The sequence below is a fragment of the Rhinichthys klamathensis genome, unplaced genomic scaffold (assembly GCF_029890125.1).
Source record: "Rhinichthys klamathensis goyatoka isolate OS25496 unplaced genomic scaffold, OSU_Roscu_1.1 h1tg000018l_1, whole genome shotgun sequence".
NCBI lineage: Eukaryota > Metazoa > Chordata > Actinopteri > Cypriniformes > Leuciscidae > Rhinichthys > Rhinichthys klamathensis.
Genome location: NW_026606569.1, coordinates 2360673 through 2385790, shown reverse-complemented (window position 1 = coordinate 2385790; position 25118 = coordinate 2360673). Strand labels below are relative to the sequence as shown.

Here is a 25118-nt window from a genome sequence, read left to right as displayed (position 1 = left end):
GACATCAACGACTCCGTGACAAACACTAACCAGACAGGGTATATATACACACAGAAACTAACAATGTGATAAGGAACAGCTGAGTGCAATCACAAGTGATGAGAACAGACAAAGGATTATGGGGAATGCAGTTCCAGAGTGAATGGCGACAGTATGTGGAAGAGACCTCAAGTGGACACTCGGGGAAACACAACCCGGACACTGTGACACCTTATGCCTGGAAGACACACCCTACTCTGTAAGGAAGATATTTCTAAACTCTTAAGAACTTTAATAGCTTTAGTTTTACTTCTTTGAAAATGAGACACTGAGACATTTCAAATGATATCAAACATGTGTAATATTGTATGATTATTAATAGGGGTGTAACGATATTTGAACCGAACCGAAAAACCGCGATACACCACCCACGATACGTATCGCGATACTCTCATGGCGAACCGAACACGCCACACCCAGCCCCGGCTCATTGCACCTCATGTGTTATGTGTACACACAACGAATACAGGGCTGTTGCCTAACCACCATTAACCACATATAATCGCAATAAGCTCAGTGTTTTGTTACTTTTGATAATAAGCAAGGTGTAATCTTTCAAATTATGTCTATTTGATCACGAAATGCAAACAATAAATGCCGTTTAGGCGCTCTTAAATGTGGCGTGACAGATATCACTGTATGCATGCGGCAGCGCGGAGCGCGATCATCTCTTCCTCAGTTACAGAATAAACATGAATGGACACCCGAAGGTATGTTGAAAGATACAGTATACTTGCTGAAAGGCATCATAACTCGTGTAAACACTCAATCAGTGTTTCAACAGCGGAAATACGTCAATAAAACGCTTAGTTTTTCACATAGCTTTATATTTACCTCAGGCAAGTCATTCAGTGTCCACAGCTTGCTGGTTTGCTAACTCTTTCACTAAATAAATACTATATATTAGCCTATATATTATATTTTACTTAACTTGTTTATGATATCTTGATTATTTAATGTATGTTTAAAATAGTTGTCATGAAAATAACAGCAACTGTGTAAATTATTATATAACAATAACAAATTAGAGTAAAAACATGTTAATGCAAAAATTGCCTTATGTGCAGTTTACATGTTTTCATACAATTTGTTATTTGAGTTGTTAAGCTTTAATGTTATAGTAATGTGCAAGTAAGGGCTGTAGTTTACAGCATTAGCAGATCATTTTGTTATCCTTGAGAAACGTTTACTTGTAATTGAATTAATTTAAAGACAAGGACACAATTTGTTCATTAAAGCACTGTTTAATAAAAAATAAAAGCAATTTTAGCTTTCTAACCCAGAAACTCTTTTTGCCTCTCCTGCATTTTTACAAGATGAGAAGTCTCTGCCCCAAGTCCTCCCTCCAAAAAATTACTGGGCTTTGACTAAGGCTACGTTCAGACTGTCACTCCAAATCCAATTTTTTTGCATATCCGATTGAAATCTGATCTGATTTAGCAGGTGTGGATGGCAAAAAATCACATGAAATCCGTTTCAAGCTACATTCATATACGGTTTGAAATCCTATTCAAATCTAATTTCTAGAAATCCGAGTCTGTCGACCACTCTCGGATTTGCGTACAATGTCAACACGTCAGATGCTATTGCTGAAACTTGTTGTGGATGTGCTGTTTGCGCAAACATTTTAATATAATGAAGACATCTCCATGGGCCAGTGACGAGGTTTCTTCCCTCTTTCACTCCGAAGGGATGCATCTGTGCAAGCCAGCCTGGAAGAGACATACAGGAACTAAAGCATGTACCAAAAAATGCGCAGAAAATGGGGGAGAGGGGGTTCCACAGGTGGAAAATTAAAAACCTTAAAACTAAATACAAAGAAATAAGAGATGCAAATAACAAAAGTGGGGCAGGAAAAAATACTTTTCTATTATACGAACAGCTTAACAACATTTTAGGGAGAAAGCCAAGCATCTGCCCGTTGGTTATAATGGACAGTGCAGCGTTCGAAGAGGAAACAACCTCGAAAAACTTAAACGGTTAGTTCACCCAAAAATGAAAATGACGTCATTAATGACTCACCCTCATGTCGTTCCAAGCCCGTCAGACCTCTGTTCATCTTCAGAACACAGTTTAAGATATTTTAGATTTAGTCTGAGAGCTTTCTGTCCCTCCATTGAAAATGTATGTACGGTATACTGTCCTTGTCCAGAAAGGGAATAAAGACATCATCAAAGTAGTCCATGTGACATCAGTGGGTTAGTTAGAGTGTTTTGAAGCATCGAAAATACATTTTGGTCCAAAAATAACAAAAACTACGACTTTATTCAGCATTGTGCCATACGGAACCGTTGCCACTGAACCTACTTTAACGAAGACAGTGGGGCTCGACAGCCTTAGTCAAACGGGTTGGCGCGGAGAGATTGTAAGATTGTGGTTAGGTCACGTGAATTACGAGGAAAGAGCAATCTCAGCAGCAGGAGGGTGTAAAGGTCAGTAAGCTGGGCTGAGTTGAGTGGGGTGACTAGGGTTGCCAACCGTTCCGTATAATACGGAATCGTCCCATATTTGACACATAAAAGTCTTGTTCCGTATTGAACTGATACGGAACGCACTTTGTTCTGTATTTTTTGAGAATCAATTCAGTGCAAATCCATGACCGACAAATAGCTTCTAATATATGTCAGACAGACTATGAAGGAAGACATTTGTAGGCTATGATAAGAAAAAAAAAAACGACGGTGCGGTAGATACTAATTTCTCCCCCTGTTTGTTTATGATCAGCCGCGTAGCGTTTTTAACATCTTGGAACATCATCAGAGAATGCCCTGTAGAGTCTGGACTGTGTCAGTTGACTCCCCCCAACCTTCCCTTTCCTCAAGAAAGAACGTGGGGGTACACACACACACACACACACACACAAAGACTCACACACACACACATACACAGAACGGTGTTCTGTTACAAGACTGATTACTTTTACGACCGGGGAAGAATTTGCAGGGAACTCTTTCATGATTAACCTTTGATGCATACCATGATTAACCAAATTCATGTGTGGCACGTTTGGTCTCTATAAACTTCAATCTTCGTTCCCCATTTGTTAATTTACATTACATCTTGCTAACTTTGTGACGCAGGGGTATTATAAGAAATCTTGAAGGTTCTTTCTCTTAAACACCCAATGAACTGACATATTCAAATGTCCTGCGAGATTCACCAGAACACTTTACAACTTCGGGTTCAGGCTTCAAAGGAATTCCACGAACCCTTCCCCCCCGTTGTGTGCTCAACGCACGCAGATTCAAACACACACGAAGCTTTAATAAATTTCCTCATTTAAAGACATTTACTAAGGTATATTTGATCTGTTTTTATATTTGCCTGATTATCCACGTCATAGTGGGATATCTGTGATTTTATCGTACCTTTAAATGAAACCTAAGTATGTGTAATTTTGCAGTAAGCTGTATCTTTGTAATTCCTATACTTTTCATGTGGGTGTTTGGGATCAATGTAAACCTCGCGGTGTGTCCTAGCTGAATCCATATTGCAGATTGTGATGAAATGCATTTTACTATGTTTTATCATCTCTGGAGTAAAATGGACCACATGTTTAACACTGTCATAAAGCATGCAAAGTAGGCCTCGACAGGACAAAGAACCACTTTTGCCGCGCACTTTTCTCCCAGCTGATTGGTGCGTTCACGCCAGAGGAGGCGTGAACAGAAGTGTCTTTAAAGAAGACGCACCAAGCACCTCCTCTCTCTCTTCTCTCTCACCTCCGTCGATTCACCATGTAACTCTCGTGCTCCGTGATTCCCGCAGGAATCTTTTCTTTGTCTTTGTCTTTGTTTTGTTGAGTTTTGTTTTCCGTATTCGACTCTGTTCACTTCCACGAAGTGAAAGGAACTTAGTCTGAATTATTTATTTGGTAACTTTACGTCAAAGACCTTTAAGCCTTTGAAATTACGCGCTCCGGACACACCCGCAAACCACGTGACGCTCCAACACCACACACGCGCGCTCCTCGGACCAGCTGCAAACCATGTGACGCTCCAACGGAACACACAGGACACGCGGCGTGTCAGCAACATAAGGACCATGCAAGTATACTCATTTTATCGAGCTCTCAGAGCAGTAAGATTGTGTTTTTCCGTGTTGTCTCTCAAAGGTTTTAAAGTCTGTAATTTGCCAAACTCTGTTGATCCTTCGGGACCTTCCCAACTCTCTCTCTCTCTCTTCCCATCTTTTTCTTCACGCTCCCTTTATCTATGCATTCTCGTTCGTCGATGTTTTTATTGTGTTTGTAAATACATTTATTCTGTGTAACGTTAGTTCACCTGTATACGTAGTTTTCCGATATTAAATTCATTATATTCATTTTATTGATTCCGTCTCTTGCTCATTTCAAGTCACTTAAATGTTAAAGATCTTTGCTGCAAGCTTACAAATTAAAGATACCTTAAACAGTATCTTGTTTATGGAAAAGTGAGGTTGTTTCCCGAGGCCTGAGAAATTGCCTTTCTTGTCCTTCTACAAGGATAACTTTTGTGAGGATTGATAGAATACCGTACGGTCAGTTCGCTGGCGAACAGATTGTTTGGTAGTTGATTAATTCCATTAGAAGTTATTTATACTAGACAATTTATATGTTAATATTTTAATCATAACCCGTTTTGATTGAGGACTGATATACGATTGAGCTAATTTTAACCTGTCTGTAAAATATGTGTACATATACAGTTAATGATAATCCTTTGTGGTTAATTGTCTGTGTACATCTATGAATACAGATGCAGTTAATATACATAACGCCCTCTTTGGGCGATTTAAAATATGGTTATCTGGTCCAAACCCGTATGAATAATGAATAATAATTAATTGTTAATTATTGAATACATATTCCCCAAAACCTGACTAGATACTTTACACTCTTTTAATTGGTCGTTAGTCATTGTGAGTCACGTATCGTAGCAACGATGACGACAAGTGACAACAGCGGGAAATGTAGGGAAAATGAAAATGGGTAGGGAAAATGACTAAAAGAAAAAAGTCTAATTCTATTGAATAAGTTCGCACAAGGCTACCGAAAACTGTTGTTTATTTTTCTTCAAATGCAGTCTAAGCCGATGAGTTTTGAATGTTATATGTTGTATTTGTTTAAGTTAAAAATTAAATGTATTATAAACTAAACAAATCCATGGTTCATTGTTGGCAAAATGATCATGATAGCCTTTATATATCTATGTGGTTCAGTATTGTATATTGATTAGGCCTACTTTGCTATTCTATAAATATATAGGCCTTATAAGTTGTATTATAATATGCTATAATGTATGATAGCATACAATATTCACCAGAAGTCATCATTTCAGAGGTTATTTTTCTAAATCTTCTTCTGTGGGGGCATGTCACTACATTACACCGACTTTTTTATAGTACACTACTGAATGCCAAAGTTGCAAGTTAAATAAAACATTCTTTAGTAAAATTGTTGATTTGTGGCAGAAAATTTATCGTTTTGATTAATCGATAAATTAGTCAATAGATTAATCAATACAAAAATAGTCGTCAGTGGCAGCCCTATTATAAAGATTATTAAAGAGGAGAATGAAGACGTGAAGATTGAAGAAACATTCAGAGTGAAACATGAAGACACTTAATTTGTGTCCATCTGGACTGATTTCAGTCACAGTTTTCCTTCTTTCATACCTTATATATTTCTGAGTTATCTGGATTGAACTGTTTTATCTTTCCTCAGAGCATCAGGTCTGTTCAGGACGAGGTTTATTTACAGTAAACTGGATTAGATCAGAATAATTGTGCTCATACTTTCACTGATCAAGGGTTTACAGTGCGATCAGAGGACCTGGGTTTATACATTTCACATTTATTAATAAACTGACATTTATCAATTTTTCAATATCAATATTTATTTAACGATACATTTTCAATTGAAAGGTATTAACACACACATACACAATGATCTTACTGTCTATATGAGAATTCATTTATTTTGTTATTTCAGTGCCATAAGTTCAGCTGAAGTATTAATGTAAGATTATTAATGTGAAGAGAAAATAAGAGACTCTAGAACATCTCACTGTTACTGGTTTATCATGCGGCTCAAAGCATTATGGGTAGAATCTCTACAGTCTGTTCTCACTCATCAACACAGTTTCACTGATGATCTGTTAGATTTAGAGAAAAGAGAAAACAATCCAGTATAAATCCTAAACCCAGGATAGAGTGTGTGTGTGAATGTGGTCTGGACTGTGTGTATGAGGCTCGTTGTGTCAGAGACGCTGTAGAAGGACAGAGTTCCTGCACTGTGATCCACATACACTCCTATTCTGCTGTCACACACACACTTTCCTGTTCTACAGCTGATGGGCTTCACAGGGAGATAAGTCAATCTGTCATTGTGTCTGAATATGTATCTGGAGGGAGAGCACTCCAAACTCCAGGACTGATTATTATATCCAAACCAACACTCATTACCCCGTCCCTTCCTGCTGATGTTCTTATATGACACTGATATATACACACCAAACTTCCCACTCCACTCAATCTCCCAGTAACAGCGTCCACACACACTCTCTCTACACAACACCTGATCCACATCATCAAATCTGTCTGGATGACCAGGATACGGCTGGACTGGGGGAGTGCCAGTAATTACTCTGTTGTTCTCAGTCAGACGGAGGCGTTTACTCACAGTGTTCAGATCCAGACTGAGCGGAAGAGAATCTGAGGGAGAGAAAACACATCAGAATCAGGAATTATGAATCTGTCAGATCCGTCTAATATCCCGTGCAAATCATCATTATCATTATCCATCATCCAGGTCCCTCACACCCCCCTCTTAATAAAATATTGTCTAATCGTCTTCCCTGAATATTAATGTTGATTATTATTCTCTTTATTATAATTAGGTTTATTATTATATTTACATTATTCAAATGGTAGAAGGAGTTCACGTTTAATTTTATATATTTTTTTAAAGAAACTAATACAGCAAGTATCCATTAAATTGATTTACCAATGAGTGTATTACAATTTTTCTGAATTGCTAAAACACTAAACCAAATTCTCTGAACCAAATTCTCAATAGTTTAAACCAATTTGTTAAATAAATCACTCTTTCTGTAAAACATTAAACAAGGTCAGATAGTTAAAACACTGTTTGCAAATCTCCTGCACTCTTTTTTCAATTTTTCACATTCTCACTCACTAAAACATACTGTGATGCACTTATGTTTCAAAACGCTAAACACAGGCAGGCGAAAGTTAAACACAACTACAACACAGTTGTCATTGTTTACACACAACGACTCAAAATTGTTCGCACTTATTTCTAATGCTGTGACTAAACCTATAAATGTACTATAAACAAAAAATATAAGAGGGAGAGAAGAAAGAGTATGTGTGTAAGAGGAGAGTGAAGAGGAAGAGTGTGAGGAAGAGCAGGTGTGTGCTTGTGTAAGAGAAAGCGTGTGAGGAAGAGCAGGTGTGTGTAAGAGGAAGAGTGTGAGGAAGAGCAGGTGTGTGTGTGCGTAAGAGGAAGAGTGTGAGGAAGGTCGAATGATCTGTAGTTTTTATAATATTGACCCATGTGTGTACGATCTGAAAGCATTGTTTGATTTTCAGCAGATAAAATGGTTTTGAGGCGATAGTTTGATTTTGCCGAAAGAGTCAGAGGTTCTGTTAATGTGGTTTGAAGATCTGTGCTGCGTCCCAATTCGCATACTATCCGTCCTAAATAGATTTCGAAAATAGTATTAGTACGTCCCAAATCGTAGTATGTTGAAATAAGTGTCCCAAAGAGACCCGGATGGTCTACTATTTCCGGTCAGAATCCGAATAGCAGATCGATGCGCACTCTAACGGCTGATACTGTCCACAACCCATCGCGCGTTAGACGAGGATTCGGTTAGAACTACAAACACGAGTGAAAAGTGTAAAAAAAATAAATAAATAACTACAGACATGGAGGACGTGCGAGTCCGGTGGTTGTGTAGAGAGGTTTCAATAAAGGGTTTTGAGTGATTAATTATCAGTATCCAACCTGACGAAAATGTATTTATTCAATGTTGGATACATTATTATATTGCATCTGCAGCAGCATTGTGAACTTTTGTAAAGATACGTCTAGCCATTAACTTTTAAATGCATCATTACATTCAAATTGCAAACACATGAGGAGAGTATCCGCATGAAAGACCCACGACTGGCAGATGAACCTGCGACAACATTTCTCTCAGAAAGAGTAGGAAATTATATTAGATTAAATTGAGGATTTTAACTGAGTTTACGGTTACAGGATGATTGACAGGGAAGTTTACGGTGACCGGATGATTGGCAGGGAAGACAGGGTGATTGACAGGGCAGACAGGATGATTGACAGGGCAGAGAGGATGATTGAAAGGGCAGTTTACGGTGACAGGATGATTGGCAGGGCAGTTTACGGTGACAGGATGATTGGCAGGGCAGTTTACGGTGACAGGATGATTGACAGGGCAGTTTACGGTGACAGGATGATTGACAGGGCAGTTTACGGTGACAGGATGATTGACAGGGCAGACAGGATGATTGACAGGCCAGTTTACGGTGACAGGATGATTGGCAGGGCAGTTTACGGTGACAGGATGATTGACTGGGCAGTTTACGGTGACAGGATGATTGGCAGGCCAGTTTACGGTGACAGGATGATTGACAGGGCAGTTTACGGTGACAGGATGATTGACAGGGTAGACAGGATGATTGACAGGCCAGTTTACGGTGACAGGATGATTGGCAGGGCAGTTTACGGTGACAGGATGATTGGCAGGCCAGTTTACGGTGACAGGATGATTGACAGGGCAGTTTACGGTGACAGGATGATTGACAGGGCAGACAGGATGATTGACAGGCCAGTTTACGGTGACAGGATGATTGGCAGGGCAGTTTACAGTGACAGGATGATTGAAAGGGCAGTTTACGGTGACAGGATGATTGGCAGGGCAGTTTACGGTGACAGGATGATTGACAGGGCAGTTTACGGTGACAGGATGATTGACAGGGCAGTTTACGGTGACAGGATGATTGACAGGGCAGACAGGATGATTGACAGGCCAGTTTACGGTGACAGGATGGTTGGCAGGGCAGTTTACGGTGACAGGATGATTGGCAGGGCAGTTTACGGTGACAGGATGATTGACTGGGCAGTTTACGGTGACAGGATGATTGGCAGGCCAGTTTACGGTGACAGGATGATTGACAGGGCAGTTTACGGTGACAGGATGATTGACAGGGTAGACAGGATGATTGACAGGCCAGTTTACGGTGACAGGATGATTGGCAGGGAAGTTTACGGTGACAGGATGATTGGCAGGGCAGTTTACGGTGACAGGATGATTGACAGGGCAGTTTACGGTGACAGGATGATTGACAGGGTAGACAGGATGATTGACAGGCCAGTTTACGGTGACAGGATGATTGACAGGGCAGTTTACGGTGACAGGATGATTGACAGGGCAGACAGGATGATTGACAGGCCAGTTTACGGTGACAGGATGATTGGCAGGGCAGTTTACAGTGACAGGATGATTGGCAGGGCAGTTTACGGTGACAGGATGATTGGCAGGGCAGTTTACAGTGACAGGATGATTGGCAGGGCAGTTTACGGTGACAGGATGATTGACAGGGCAGTTTACGGTGACAGGATGATTGACAGGCCAGTTTACGGATACAGGATGATTGACAGGGCAAACAGGATGATTGACAGGCCAGTTTACGGTGACAGGATGATTGACAGGGCAGTTTACAGTGACAGGATGATTGACAGGGCCGTTTACGCTGACAGGATCATTGACAGGGCAGACAGGATGATTGACAGGGCAGTTTACGGTGCCAGGATGATTGACAGGCCAGTTTACAGTGACAGGATGATTGGCAGGGCAGTTTACGGTGACAGGATGATTGACAGGGCAGTTTACAGTGACATGATTGACAGGGCAGTTTACTGTGACAGGATGATTGGCAGGGCAGTTTGCGGTGACAGGATGATTGACAGGGTAGACAGGATGATTGACAGGCCAGTTTACGGTGACAGGATGATTGGCAGGGCAGTTTACGGTGACAGGATGATTGGCAGGGCCGTTTACAGTGACAGGATGATTGGCAGGGCAGTTTACGGTGACAGGATGATTGACAGGCCAGTTTACGGTCACAGGATGATGATTTTATAAAAGCTTTTATAAAAGCTACTTAACTGCCCTACCCTGTCTGTGAAACCAGGCCTACAAGTTTCATCTTGTAAATCTTTTTACGCACCTTAGAAGAGATATTGCTTCCAGCGCCCGATGTTCCTCGTTGAAAAACCGCTAATTTACATGATCAACTATGTTTTCTTTCACCTTCTACAGGAAGAACATGAACACACTCAGTGAGTTTATCTGCTTGTTTTCTTAGTGACTTACATTGTAGGAAGTCGCTCCTGGTTCTGGGAACAATGTTGGTGAAAATGACTGTGGAAATCAACAGACATGAAGAGTGTGATTATCATGTCAAGAGAAAATGATCCCTGCATCCGTTCCTAAGACATTTCTAATATGATCTTCTACATGATATGAGATGATGGAGGATCATTTCTGAGAGCAGAATCTCCAGGACTTTACCTCTGTCAGAGATCTTCTTGAGCTCTTCTTTGAAGAAATCCTCCAGTTTGTCTCTCAGCCGAAGGACAGATTCTCTCACGCCATCAAAAGAGGAGAGAGGACTGAAGGGATTGTCATTTACGTCTGTAGATTCAGGAGGAGCCGAGAGAGACTGGAAACTCTACAGAAAACAGAAATCAAAGCTCATCACCTCCACACTTCATCAATAACCTGCACTACTGTCAGATTTGTGCGGCTCTTGTTGATCTTTAATAACTCTCCTCAATCCAGCACTTTCACAACATCAGCTTCATTCTCATTTTCATTACATCATGTTAGAGCCACAAGTTCTAGTGTTTGACACTTACACTGTATGTGAACTTTCTAGAAAATCACTTGGATGATCAAACATCTGGCAATAATATAAATGTCAAGTGCCTCAATGGAGTCACGTTGAGTAAATTGAATCAGGAAAAGCCGGTCAAAGGCAACGAGTAGATTTTCCCTTTATTAATAACTTTTGAGCAGTTCTAAACTTTTGCCTCTGAAATTCACAAGGACTCTTAGGACATTATCCCAATGTCAGGGTTTGTGGTTTATATCAACAGATATGAAGCAGATATATCATGCTAGTGCAATACGTTCTAGCATTTGCCATTTACACTATATTTAAACTTTCTAGGAAAACACTTGGGTGCTCAAACATCTGGCAATAACATAGTAACAGATCAAGAGCATCAATGGCGTCAAACGGCAGGACTGAGTAGATTTGATTAATTCTGAAGTCTTTGACTCATTCTGTCTCATTTGACACGATCCCAAGGTCAGGTTTTGTGGTTTAAATACACTGCAGAAGATGAGAGTCTGACTGATGATTGTATAATAACCGAACACACAGATCAACACTTCAGTCAACGGCTCATTCTGCTCTCATGAAATGTTTCTCTGTGAGTCTCTTGCTCAAGTCCACTATGATCCTGTTCTTCTAGATCTCTGTTACCTGCAGGAAATGGATGTGATCCTGTGTGTGTGAAAGCTGCTCCAGCTCAGCGTCTCTCCTCCTCAGATCATTGATCTCCTGCTCCAGTCGCTCCAGTCGTCCTTCAGCTCGACTCACTGCAGTCTTTTCCTGGTCTCTGATCCGCTGTGTCGCCTCAGAGCGGCTTCTCTCAATGGAGCGGATGAACTTAGTGAAGATCCTCTCACTGTCCTCCACTGCTGTCTGTGCAGAGCGCTGTTAGGACACACATCACAATCACACAGTGAGCTTCAGTGAGTCCTGACTGAGACGTCTCAAACTTCTCTTCTTCTCCAGACTCACCTTATGAGACGCCACAGCCTCTCTCAGCTGCTGAAGATCTTTCTCTCTCTGCTGGATCCTCTGCTGGAACGACCTCTGCGTCTTCTTCAGCTGGTGCTAAAGGACAAACCAGTGACAGGAGAAACATCACACAAATCATCAGGTAAACAGATATAAATCCAGTATAGGTGAAGTCTGATTGGTTAAAGATCTTGCATGTTAAGGTTATTTTCATCAATTTATTTAATCAATTTTATAGGGATAGTTCACCCAGAAATGTGAATTCTTTCATTGTTTACTCATCCTCATGTCTTTCCATACATGTATGATTTTCTCTTGCATAACACAAAAGAATATATTATGAATAATGTCTCAGTTTCTAGGGCTAAAACAGAGAGGGTGAAAACAGACATTAAATATGTAAATGTATTCTAGTAGAGCCATAAACAAAATGATGAGCCTGTAAATAAGTATTATGAGACTCCTTCAAGTTCATACCTGTTTCTCTGTCCTCTGCACTGCAGCTGATACAGTGTCGTGGTTTTTATGTTCATCCATCGTACACAGGAGACATATAAACTTCTGATCAGTGCGGCAGAAAACCTCGAGGAGTTTATCATGTGTTTGGCAGATCATCTCCTGCAGTCGTCCAGTGGCATCAGTCAGATTGTGTCTCTTTCCTTTAAACCAACTCTCATGTTGTTCAAGGTGACTCTGACAGTAAGAGTTCAGACACCCCAGACAGGACTTGATGGCTTTGTGTTTTCTTCCAGTACAGACGTCACACTGAACATCTCCAGCTCCAGCGTAACAGTCAGCAGGAAGTGTAGTCTTCTTCAGTTTCTCCACCACTTCAGCCAGCATGGTGTTTTTAGCTAAAGCAGGTCTTGGACTGAAGGTCTGTCTGCACTGAGGGCAGCTGTAGACTCTCTTCTCATCCTCCTGATCCCAGCAGTCTGTAATACAGATCTTACAGTAACTGTGTCCACAGGGAATGGCCACTGGATCCTTCAGGAGATCCAGACACACTGAACACAGGAACTCATCCGGAGAAAACCTGGCTTCTGCCATTTTACTGCATAAACACAGAGAAACAAACACACAACAGCTCAACTACACTTCAGTGTCTCTTTCCCTGAACTGAAACTGTTTCTTGTTTCCTGGTTCTGTGTTTGAGTGACGTGTGCAAAACAGGCGTGTCTGTAAAGCAGCTTCCTCATTCCTGGTCCCACACACATTGTGTTTAATCAGTCTCAGACACACACTCAAAGAATAGAAGTTACAGAGAAGCAAGACAACACCCTTAATAGTTCAGTAATTCTGTCTCATAAATACTTCACTGGTACCGCAGGACTGAAAACTGTGTCCAGTTCCTCATAGGGCTGGGACGATACACCTATCTCCCAATTCAATACTATCATGATACTTGGGTGCCCATACGATATGTATTGTGATTTTTAAGAATTGCGATTCTACAAGTACAGCGATTCGATTTTGCAATGTATTGCGATTGTTCTGTTAATGTTTTTTTAATACTAGACCCTGGGGAACAGTTGAATCATACACTAATACAGACTGTACATGATGTATAAGATGAGTCATATTTACAAAAACAATTCCTCACATGATGACAAGGTTGGGATAAAATTTTACATAAGTACAGAAAAGCTGTACCTCATTTAGCATTGTATATGTGATAATATTGTGTACCTCACACTTAATACTGCTTGTCCAACATCATTTAATGTGATGTTTGTCATGTGCTGGACTGTCAGACCCTTTTGCAACTGCTGGTCCTGAAGTTTTCGGTTTGTCCCAGTGTTTTTGTGGTGAATTATATTCCTCATCATGAGCACGTGTGTTGATGATGCCATGCTATTTTGAAAATAGTTGTTTTTCTGAAGGCTTCCAAACAACTGCTCATCCACCTTAAAAATTAACCAATCAAAACAAGAACAGAAATAAGATATATGTTTGCACTTTGACATTAACTTTTTATCTGTTCATCTAAAATATAATGGGTTTAGTTCAATTGTAATGCATTTATTTAGAATTTCTCTAAAATTTCCATTATGTACTTCCGGTTAAAACATCTATTAATCTGTTAATATGAACGATTATAAAGTTTTAACATGCTATACAGACACAGATTTAACTGGCACCCCCTGCACGGACACATAGCACCCCCACCCCGTCTGAAATCAAGAGCTGGTTTCCTGCTGTAAGAAATTATAGTCTGCTCCGATCCAACTTCCACTCCAATATAGATATATTGAAATGTTCCTTCACTTAAAAGAGCTTATTTATCATAGAATTAATTCCTTACAATCTTAAAAGTATCACAGAGTCACGTTTATTACCTATAGCGTGGGAATGACAGCGGGTATTCAAGAACCATCTTGATTAGGGAGCTTCAAAGAGATGACATCACCTTAAACATTTGGCCATTCTTATTTGAAAGAATATCAAAGACATGGACACAGAGGTACCACTTTTAGTTCTCTTCAATTTACATTTAAGATAGAGTTTCAGCTCCACGCTGAGAGAGAAGACGAATTTGTTATTCTCAATTTACATTTAAGAGAGAGCTTCATTTACATGCTGAGGGGAAAGATAGATGTAAGACGGCATAAAATGTTTACGTTGGGATGAGTTCGGGGTTCATTCTGACGCGAGTGAACCCAAGGTGCTTCGTGTCCCTTACCACTGCTATGCTGTAATAAACTTCATTTTTGAGATCTTCGACATCTACTTCATTTTTTCTTACACTGCTGACAGTCCCACCTCTCCAGACAACCGAAGAAATAGCAAGGACCCACATTTGGAAAGATGAATGGAACCAGCTAAATACACGAGCCCTGGAATGGATGGAGAGAGGAATCACCTCGACTGAATGTCTCGCCAGTGGGCACGACCTCCCATGGCTAACCTGGAAGACCCTCAACAGATTACGAGTGGAACAGGGGAGGTGCAAAGCACTTATGAAAACATGGAACCACCAGACAGACGATGTCCCATCTACTGGTGTGTGAAAACGCCCCTCAGTGCAGCGCCCAGGACCTGGCTGAATTGGAAAAACAGGTTGTACCTAGACCATGGTGCCGAGCAGGTGGAGTCTTTATACCTAAAGAAAAAGTTGCTACAAGCATCAGTCAGTTTTGTCCTATTTCACTATTAAAACGTTGAAGACAAGATTTTCTTCAGCATTATTGCTCAGAGATTGTCAACCTACCTGTTAAAGAACTGCTTCATTGACACTTCAATACAAAAAGCGGGCATTCCAGGTTTTCCAGGATGCTTAGAACACATCATTGAGATCTAGCAACAAATTCAATCAGCTAAAAAGGAGAGGAAGGAGCTCCATCCTGGATTTGGCTAATGCATATGGTCCAGTGCCACATGAGCTTCTTTGGGCAGCATTTGATTTTCTCAGTGTACCGATGACAATAACAAATTTAGTGAAAGCCTACTTTGGAGATTTGCAATTTAGTTTCTCAACTTCAGAATTCAGCACTGCATGGCAATGCTTAGAGGTTGGAATAATGGCAGGATGCACCATTTCTCCACTGGCTTTTACCATGGCAATGAGAGTAATCATTAGGGCATTAAAATGGGTAGTACCACCAATCGGAGCATACATGGATGATATGACAACCATGACTACAACAGTGTGCCTGCACTAATCGGTTATTGGTAAATTAACCAATAACATTGAATGGGCAAGAATGCAATTTAAGCCATTAAAATGGGTAGTACCACCAATCGGAGCATACATGGATGATATGACAACCATGACTACAACAGTGTGCCTGCACTAATCGGTTATTGGGTAAATTAACCAATAACATTGAATGGGCAAGAATGCAATTTAAGCCATCTAAATCAAGGAGCATCTCTATAATTAAAGGCAAAGTAGTAGATAAAACATTCTTCATTAATGGTGAGGCAATACCAACAGTGTCTGAGAAGCCAGTGAAGAACACTAAAGGCAAAAAGAGGCAAAGAGAAACGCATGTTTTTAATTTAATTATGTTTCTTTGGACAATTTGTACTGTTTTAATTGTTTAATTTAGCTGTAATTTCTTTGGCAATACAAATTTAAAATGTCGCAAGAATAAGATTAGCCTAGTGTTTATTATTTTGCATCGCAAAAGAAATAAACTCTAAACCCGATGCAACCCTGTTTTAAATTAAAAAAATTAAACCTTGAAATGTTCGAACTTGGTTTCAAACTTAAGTAATTTTAGTGTTCTTTTACATTACACAATAATTTAGCAGACTAAAGACGAGCTTCTTCATTTTCATTTTCTGATGCAATCGGCTGACAATCTTCCTTCATCAGTTATTGTCGTTTGTGCAGCAGCTGCGGTTCTACAGGAATGTAGCAAATTTATGTTGTAATGATAATCAAACAAAACTCTTGACTTTAAATAAGTAAACAGATATAAACAGTTACCTATTTAAGCATCAAGGTGGGAAAATATAAACGCTGTAGGACAACATCGGTTAACAACATGTAGGCCTATGCTACATTGAGATTCGATCTCGGGTCTATTGAAGCTCCTCGAAGCTCGTGTTATTGCGTTGATCATTGAGCTACCGTATATAGGCTACGCTGTTAAAGTTGTAAAGCCTCATCGATGTAGCCTAAATGTTTTTATTGCAATGTTTTATGTTGAAATGTTTTCATTATTTATTCAATTACATTTCAGTAGCCTAATTTCAGTATTGTGATTATGAATTATTTTAACTACGTTTCACTTGTTGAATTCTTCTGCTAACAGCTTTCAATCGCTCTGAATCAGCCGCGGTGCGGCAGCAGATTACGCATTAGAGAGAATAAACCGGAATAAACGAACACTTTTCAGAGTCTATGATTGTAGCGCCTCTTAGCGGTAAAAGGCAGCAAATACACCACACATTTTACCGCCGCGGTGGAACGGCTGATGTGGGCATTGTCATGGCTTGCCTCGACATTTGCGTTTGAATAGCGTGCGTCCTCCGTGGGCGTGTCAGATTAACGCGTAATGAAGTGTAATGAGCTGGGAAAAAAATACTGACAGCACTCTCTTTTCATACAGATTGCATAAACTGAGAATATTTGTTTTTTATATAAATTACTTCATTTAAAAGAAGAGAATTCAAGCTTCATAAAGAAAAATCTCTCGTACCTGTGTGACAAGTAATCGCGGAGTTACAGTTAATCTTAGGACGCGTTTCAGAATGGACTTCACTGACAGAGAGAACGCAGAACTCGCATCATGTTTGTTTTTCTTTATTTGGTGAAAAGCACAACACTTTGTTTTTATTGTGAGTATCCACAAAAAAAATAGAAACTTAACAGGATATGGAAGCTTTAGCTTAAGTTCTGTCAGGAAGACTCAATCAGCGCGCCATGTATTACCTCATCCCCATCCAATCAGGTGTTAACAGTCACAGTATATAAGATTGGTACTTACACTTGTCTGAGTTCGCAGATGCTGACGCTGCCATTCACCTCCATCCTCCCCAACCACCACAAAGACGGTACCTTCCCCTCCATCCTCCCCATCACCACCACCAGGATGGTCCCTTCCTTACCTCCAGGGGGTCGGCTGCGCCCCCGCCTTCATCTCAGGCGGGACATGCAGATTCGGCTAACCTCGCTTTGCTCGCTAAGGACGGGGCCTACGCCAAAGAACTCATAAATTTATGCTTGCTGAGCTGTCAATAAATGTATATAGCTTTTCAATTTATCTCCCGAGTCTTTCTGGTAGAACTAATGATGTATAACACTTAAATGTAAGATCAAAATCAACCGAGTATTTTGAGTCTCTTTTGCACTGATAAGAAAAAGCGAGCAGATCACGCCAGCGTGATTGCCGACCCCAGAGAGTTAACCGATGAGTTTAAGTGCGCCATGGTCAGACTGGAAATGACATTAGTAGAGTCACGTGACGCATGTGTAAGGGAGGCAGCACCTGTGTTAAAAAATGGAAGAAAGTGGTCAGCAAAGAAATCTGTGGTAGAGGCAAAGGCTGCCCTTCAAATTGGTGATATCGTGGGGCAAGGACAGCATGGAAGAGGGGGTTTTGGGCTCAGTTTAGCTCCTCCTAAATGGCACAAGGCAGGCCCAGCTCAAAGGAGGAAGCTGGTAGTCAACGAGGTGTGAAAGCAGGAGGAGAAGATGAGGTGTATAAAGGCCATTTCCCAGGCCAGGCAGGGAGAATGGATGAGATGGGAGAGTGTGGAACATCGCAAGATGGGCTGGCAAGACCTATGGTCAATGGAACAGAGTAGGATCAGTTTACTTATCAGGTCAACATATGATGTTCTCCCATCACCACAGAACCTAAACCTCTGGGTAGGAGAGGATCCCTCATGTCCTTTGTGTTCATCACCTGCCACATTAAGTCACATTTTGACAGGATGTAAGGTGGCTCTTAGCCAAGGACAGTTTACTTGGTGCCATGACCAGGTACTGTGATGTTTGGCTTTAGCATTGGAAGACAAGCGTAACATGACCAATAAGTTGCCACCTGTTCTAGCAAAACATTACACACAGAAGACAGTATTCCTCCGCCCAGGCGAGCAACCACCAAGAAAAGGTGTTAAAACCAATTCTCGCCCAGGACAACTGGAAGCTGCTAGAGACTGGAAAATGCGGGCAGATGTTGATCAATGGCTTATTTTTCCACCTGAGATTGCTACCTTGTTCACTTGATAGAGTTAACAGTGCCATGGGGGGATGCTGTGGATGAGGCGTATGAGATGAAGAAACTGCGGTATGCTTATCTAGCCACTGAAGCAGAACAGCGAGTATGGAGAGTCCAGGTTTATCCAGTGGAAGTGGGTTGTCGAGGATTTGTGGCACACTCTACAACCCGGTTCCTCAGAGACGTCGGATTCAGTGGCCAAGAGTTGCGTCGCACAGTGAAGAACTTATCTGAAGCAGCAGAGAGGAGCAGCAACTGGCTGTGATTGAGACAGAAAGATTCTGGCTGGCTGTGTACAGGCCACCACACTACGGTTTCGAAGAATTCTTGAAAAATTTGAAGAGTCTGTTGGATTATTTGTATAGTTTGCATAGTTATTACAATCCCATGTACTGTATTTTGCATGAATGAGGATTTGTGTTGGACAGATATTGTTGTGTTTTGCGGAAGGTAGTATGCCATACAGAACCATTGCCACTGAACCTGCATTAACGACGACACTGGGGCTTCAACAACCTTAGTCAAACGGGTTGGCGCATATGGTCGGTTGTTGTGAGTAGATAGTATGCCATATAGAACCATTGTCACTGAACCTCCTTCAACGACGACAGTGGGGCTTCGACAGCCTTAGTCAAACGGGTTGGCGCGTATGGTCGGGTTGTTAGGTAGTATGCCATTTGAAACTGTTGCCACTGAACCTGCTTAAACGAAGACAGTGAGGTTTCGACAGGCTTAGTCAAACGAGTTGGCGCGTATGTTCGGGTTGCGGTGAGATTGCGGCATTAGAGATTGTGGTTGGGAGATAATGGTTAGGTCACATCAAGGGTTTATGCCACTGAACTACGAGGAAGGAGCAACCTCAGCAGCAGGAGGGATCTCAAGCATAATAGAACGATAGAAACGCCTGTACAGGTAAGTAAGCTGGGCTGAGTTGAGTGGGGGACGGAGGGGGGTGACTCTGGGATGCCAGAATCACTGCCGAGCCCTCTTGAGGTGTCGTGGGCTAGTCAACGAAACACTGAGGATGGAAGGAGCCCACTTGAAGACCCCAGAGATGTACCCTACTTTGCTCAATCCAGACAGTTGTCATGCTGATCCGCAGGGGAGACCGCATTGTGGTTGATCCCCGGAGCCAGCATCGCAGCCGTTGTGTGTGCTGACGCGCCAGGAAATATACTTAAGCCATTAACACCAGACAGAAGGATATTCACATCACCATATGGAAGGAAGCATAAATGGATGGAGACGCATAGGTTACTGTAAAGCTACGTCTTAGTTGGTGCTTATCTTGGTGAAAGCTGAGTGCAAATCAGCATGAAGTTTTAACATCTACTCTCGTGTAATGGAAATCATGCATCAGTTCAGTGGGGAAACGTGTATTTCCACAACAGCACAGTCAAAATTAACCATGTCAGTAGATGTTAATTGTGAGGTTCCTGGAGTTGTTGACAACTACAAGGTATTTGAAGGACAGCTTGTCACAGCAGAGGTAAAAGTGGACTACTTGTCTCCGAAGCAGCATGTAGTGCCAAATGTCAACCTTGGAACAGTAAATACAAGATGCCAGCAGAGAGGGGGCGTATTGCAAAGCCGCTTCAGTTGCAGCAGTTTTGCAATCAAATTTGACTGTGGAAGATACTAAAGGCAAAATTTAAGATTTTGTCATTGATGACTTTGTGCTGCGCCAACTATTGAAAGTGTCTTTGAAACTGATGTTTTGGTCGGAAAGCTGCTTGTCGAAGAGTGGTGGACTTCGTGGTGGACTGGCTCCCTGGAAGTATGGTATTCACATTGTAAAACTAATGCTAATGCGAATGTTACTTTAACTCACTCCTGTTATTTGTCATATAAATAACAGGACTGAAAGTAACAGAATTGAGTTTTTAAGCAAAAAAACTATCAAATACATGACAAATGACCACATAGCATACATGCTAATAGCATAAGGACACTGAGCAAATTCTAGTGACTTACTAAAAGTTAATATTTTTAAAATCAACAAATAACATCACAGAAATAATTTAGGTAACAGGACTGTATGTTGAGATTGACCTTCTCAGTCATAGTTACAAATTCCTCAAATATACAGATAATAAAATGAGAGGACTTACCTTACTTAGATGATGCAACTTCCTGTTGAAAATGTGTCTTGTGGAATGTTCCAAGTTTTTCAGAGGGGATGGGGGGTTTGGGGATGTGTTAGGGTAACAGGACTGAGTGAAAAGCCAGGGACATGACTAAAATGTGTATTTTAGATAAAATATTTTTTTCTCATGAAAAAAACAAACATTTTAATGCATAGATTGAATATAATGTCACACAACAATGAAAAAAAAAAAAAAAAGATTTCTGAAGGATTTTAATCATTATATTTCATGGTAAAATTTAGAGCATACAACAAATGCTATGTTCTAGGTTGTTTTTATTAATGGTTTTAATTATGCATTTCAAATTATGAATTTCAATTACTTGGATTACATTTATTATAAAATATCACTAAATTGGGCTATTTATTTATGATTTTGTGACACAATTACATCAGTATAGCTGCTCAACTCATCTGTCAGTCACTAATGGAGGTGTCACAACATTCAGCGACATGTTCCATGACTCGGTGTCAGTGTTTTGCAACAATGTCAGTGGCAACACTATCCACTGGCACATGCCAATGAAGACCGGATGCATCACTAAGCATACCAACATGTGCCATTGGCTTCTGTGCGTCAGATGCCATGTCACTTAATTTTAAAACCACCAAATTAGCAATGATATTATACACAAATCCTCTAACACCTTACAATCTCTTACTGTACAAAATCTATGCCCCTAACCAGCTCAGGTTCAATGGCAAGCAGGGAAAGTGCAGGAAGCCTGCAAGTGTCATTGTTGTCCTAAGTTAATTTTTCACTCGTTTTAGAGTAGAACAAGACCTCTCTCCTTTACAGTTAGACACTGGCATGGTAAACAGTCTCAGTGCAACAAAAATATTAGGACATGTTGTCTTAAGTCCATTACGATCAACAATTTGCAGCAGCTCTGCTGGTGACGTCTTGTCTTTGCTAAAATGTCGGAACTGAATGAGTTCATCAGCCAAAGCTTTTTGTTTATTTGTACTGACTTGGATTGCGGCTACCTTGTATGGCACCGTGTCATGGAGCCGGTTGACACGTGGAGAGTGTATCAGTATCAGTGGAGATAGCAGGTGTGCCTGCTGGAGCTGTTGCTGGCTCATTGGGAGCTGGGTCATGAGGGACCCAAGGGATGAAAACAAAACAAAATCCCCGTTCTGAATGATTGCAATAGAACTCACAAAAGTGAGGACGGAGATTTTCTGATCTTTTGGCATGGTTTTTGGAAGACGTTGTAGGCATGTATGTAACCATGGCATGCCCCCCTCTTTGTACTTTTGCATGTGTTTGGCATATGTCAGATTGCTTCTTTCCACATTGGCACAGATGTCCCCCATTAGTGCCGCTGCCTGAGCTTCAGTGGATGGCATCTCAGTTTGACTATATAGCTCGATATAGTTTCTTTAGTTCCATTTTGCCTTCGGATGGCGATTCTCATCCCAAAAGACAATTGATGGAAAGTACTTCAATTTGGAAAGGGCCAGCTGCAGGCACTGCTGGACGTCCTGACCCGCCGCCTCAACAAGTTGTACCGCCCTTTTGAAGGTGTGTGGGTACTTGAAAGCATCCCGATTCACCAGGTCCTTGCTGAAATCGCTAACGGTCCTGCACCCGACTAACTTTCCAAACAAAGGGGGGGTCTGCTCTTTAAGTGAATGGGTTGGGATACGATCATTACGTTCGTGCAAGTCACTTAAAAGGACTTGCACAAGGGATTCACCAATGATGAGTGGTGGTGCCTTCAGTGAATCGGTTAGCGGGAATATCCTCATCACTCTCATCTGTTGAACTGGGTCATTGAACCAGGTGCTCAGCGGTGGTGGACATTCTACGCCCTTCTTCAAGAATTTCCAATGGTACTTGTCTTTAAAGACAATCAACAGAAATTGGGACTGCGGCATGTTATCCACCCTGTTGCAGAATACCTCACTCAAAGCCTTTTCAATCTACTAACAGAATGCAAAGGACAGGGAGGGTACATGAACAGTTGGACTGCCTTCCAACTTGAGTTGGCTCTCGAAGAGCTTTTCTTTGGAAAGCCAAACAACAGAGCTTCAGTGCCGTTCTTTGTGAGCTTGGGCACGAATGGCACTAACCCAAACAGCCTAACTAAAAGGAGAGGCTTTCTTGGCTTGTCTCCAGCAGGAAGTGCAAGCGTGGGAGATGTTTCCACAAATGCTGGATATTTCGCATCCCGGTTTTGATAGACTGCAGGCCTGCGTTGTATAGACTCTTCCCTCACTCGCTCTGTGATGGGCCCCCATTAGGCTGGATCAGCAGGAACAATGTACCGCTGCTCGGTTTCATCATCCTCCTCCGCCTGGGTGGAGCTCAAGTCTTGCCATTGGTCGACTGTCTCCTCTGGTTGCTGAGGTTCATTAGGTGCACTGCTGCTTCTTTGATCAGTGGCGTCTTCACTGGCGTTGCTTGGTTGTTCAGCCTGTGGAATGTTGGTCCACTCCTCATCAATGGCTATGCAAAGTTGCTGGATATTGGCAGGCCCTGGAACACGCTCTTCAGAATTTCTGCAAATTTCTGTTATGTCTTCTCTTAATGTACAGTAGCAGTTAGCAATTGAATATACAGTATAACTAACATAGGGAAACCAATACTTAAGTAAAATACCACGTAAGGGCTTCCCTCACTCTCTCTGGCCCTGCACAGTTGATGCTCTCAACTACTTCCTCTGGCTGTGGTGAATCAATCTCTTGCATGCACTGTGGACCTTGATCTTCTTACACCTCACCCTGAATTTCACAAATATTGCGAAGCACACAGCATGCAGTAATAACTGTGGGAACATTTCTCTGTATTACATGTGTTTTACAGGCACATGACCATACACAACACAAAAACGTGGTAATATGGTTCATAACCAAGATTAAGGTGATTAAAGAGTACTGGATTCTCAATACAATACATAAAATAACTTAAAACATTACAGGGACCAACATGGTTTAGAAGGACTTTAATTACAACTTTTTTTTACAGTTTTAACCAATTATACTGGAAATGCAATAAATGCTACAACATGCAGAGAAACTGGTCTATAAGGGGTGGTTCACCCCCCAAAATCCGTATGTTTCAAATCCGTATAATTTTCCATCTTCATCTCAAAAGGAGATGTTTGGGTTCCACTGTAGATATAAAGTCATTCGGGTTTGAAACAACATGAGGGTCTGGAAATTACATAATTGTAATTTTTTTCGGACAAACAATTCCTTAAGGCAGCAGTTTAACTAATCTAGAAGTTTAACTGTTCTTTAATGTTTTTTGCTACAGAATGAAAATAACAAAAACAACAACCAAGTAATAATCCTAATAGAAAAGGCATCAAATGAGACATTTGATGTAACATCACTTATTTTGGGCTTTCCTTTTCAAGCTAATTCCTCGATTTCTTACAAAATCTCTGATGTTTTGTACACTGCGCCTTGCCAAAACAGGATCCTCAGCGGTCTTACACTGCTGGCATTCAGTCTGTGTGGCCAGTTTTCCTTTAGTTATATGTGCCTTAAAATGTTTCATTACAGCTGCAACTTCAGCATTTGACCAGCACACTTTTTGCTTTTTTTTTGTAGTTTTCTCAATGAGTTTCTTCTGAACACCTGAAAGAAATCAGTTATACACTGATTAGGAAACACAGATGCAACTCAATCTTCATAAAATGACAAATACAGTATATAGAAATTGATAATGTCAACTGGTTATACACCTGATAACTAAAAATTATATTTCAAACAACATATTCAAATTATTATTCTAGAGATGAAATGTTGTAGTCTGTTAAACACCTCCTTTTTAAACTTATGTTCATCAGTCATTTATCAGTTTTTGGCGAACATGAAAATGATCAACTTATCGGTATCGGACCATATTACAATGTTGGTGCATATGAATATGTTCTTTTTCTTAGCAGAATGATTGTTCATATTGCACAACTGATTTCAACATTGATAACAATCAGAAATGTTTCCTGAGCAGCAAATCAGCACATTCAGCGAGAGTGCCCTCTACAAGGCAGGCCTAATGCAATGCTATGAACAGGGTTCGTACAAGGTGCTTAAAGTACTTGAATTTGACTTTTTGAAATTGAAGTCCTGGAAAATCCTTGAAAACAGCCATATTAACAAAGAGGTACTTGAAAAGTGCTTGACTTATTTAAATGCAATAAGTATGAAATAAGTTTTTTTTCGAAAAACACAAATACAATCTTTTAATGCAAAATTAACACTTAAGGCCGTCTGATAAACCCCTATCAGACCTTTTCTCGATAAGTACGAATCAATCCAAACCTAGCTTTAGCTGGACAATAACTTAATTCTAGAGCTGCTGTAAAGCCAAAACTATCTCTGTTACTTTAATTTCCAATTAT

The 25118-nt window shown here is 40.8% G+C and overlaps 1 protein-coding gene across 1 annotated transcript; it reads right to left on the bottom strand.

Moving 5' to 3' along the window:
• Nucleotides 1–5851: 5851 nt before the first annotated feature.
• LOC130070310 (tripartite motif-containing protein 16-like) lies at nucleotides 5852–13086 on the bottom strand. Its single transcript, XM_056234674.1, has 6 exons — nucleotides 12418–13086; nucleotides 11941–12036; nucleotides 11620–11853; nucleotides 10641–10800; nucleotides 10443–10490; nucleotides 5852–6732 (listed from the first exon to the last, which is right to left on the bottom strand). The coding sequence occupies exons 1-6, from the start codon at nucleotides 12988–12990 to the stop codon at nucleotides 6152–6154; spliced, it is 1692 nt and encodes a 563-aa protein (XP_056090649.1). The 5' UTR covers nucleotides 12991–13086; the 3' UTR covers nucleotides 5852–6151.
• Nucleotides 13087–25118: the final 12032 nt, after the last annotated feature.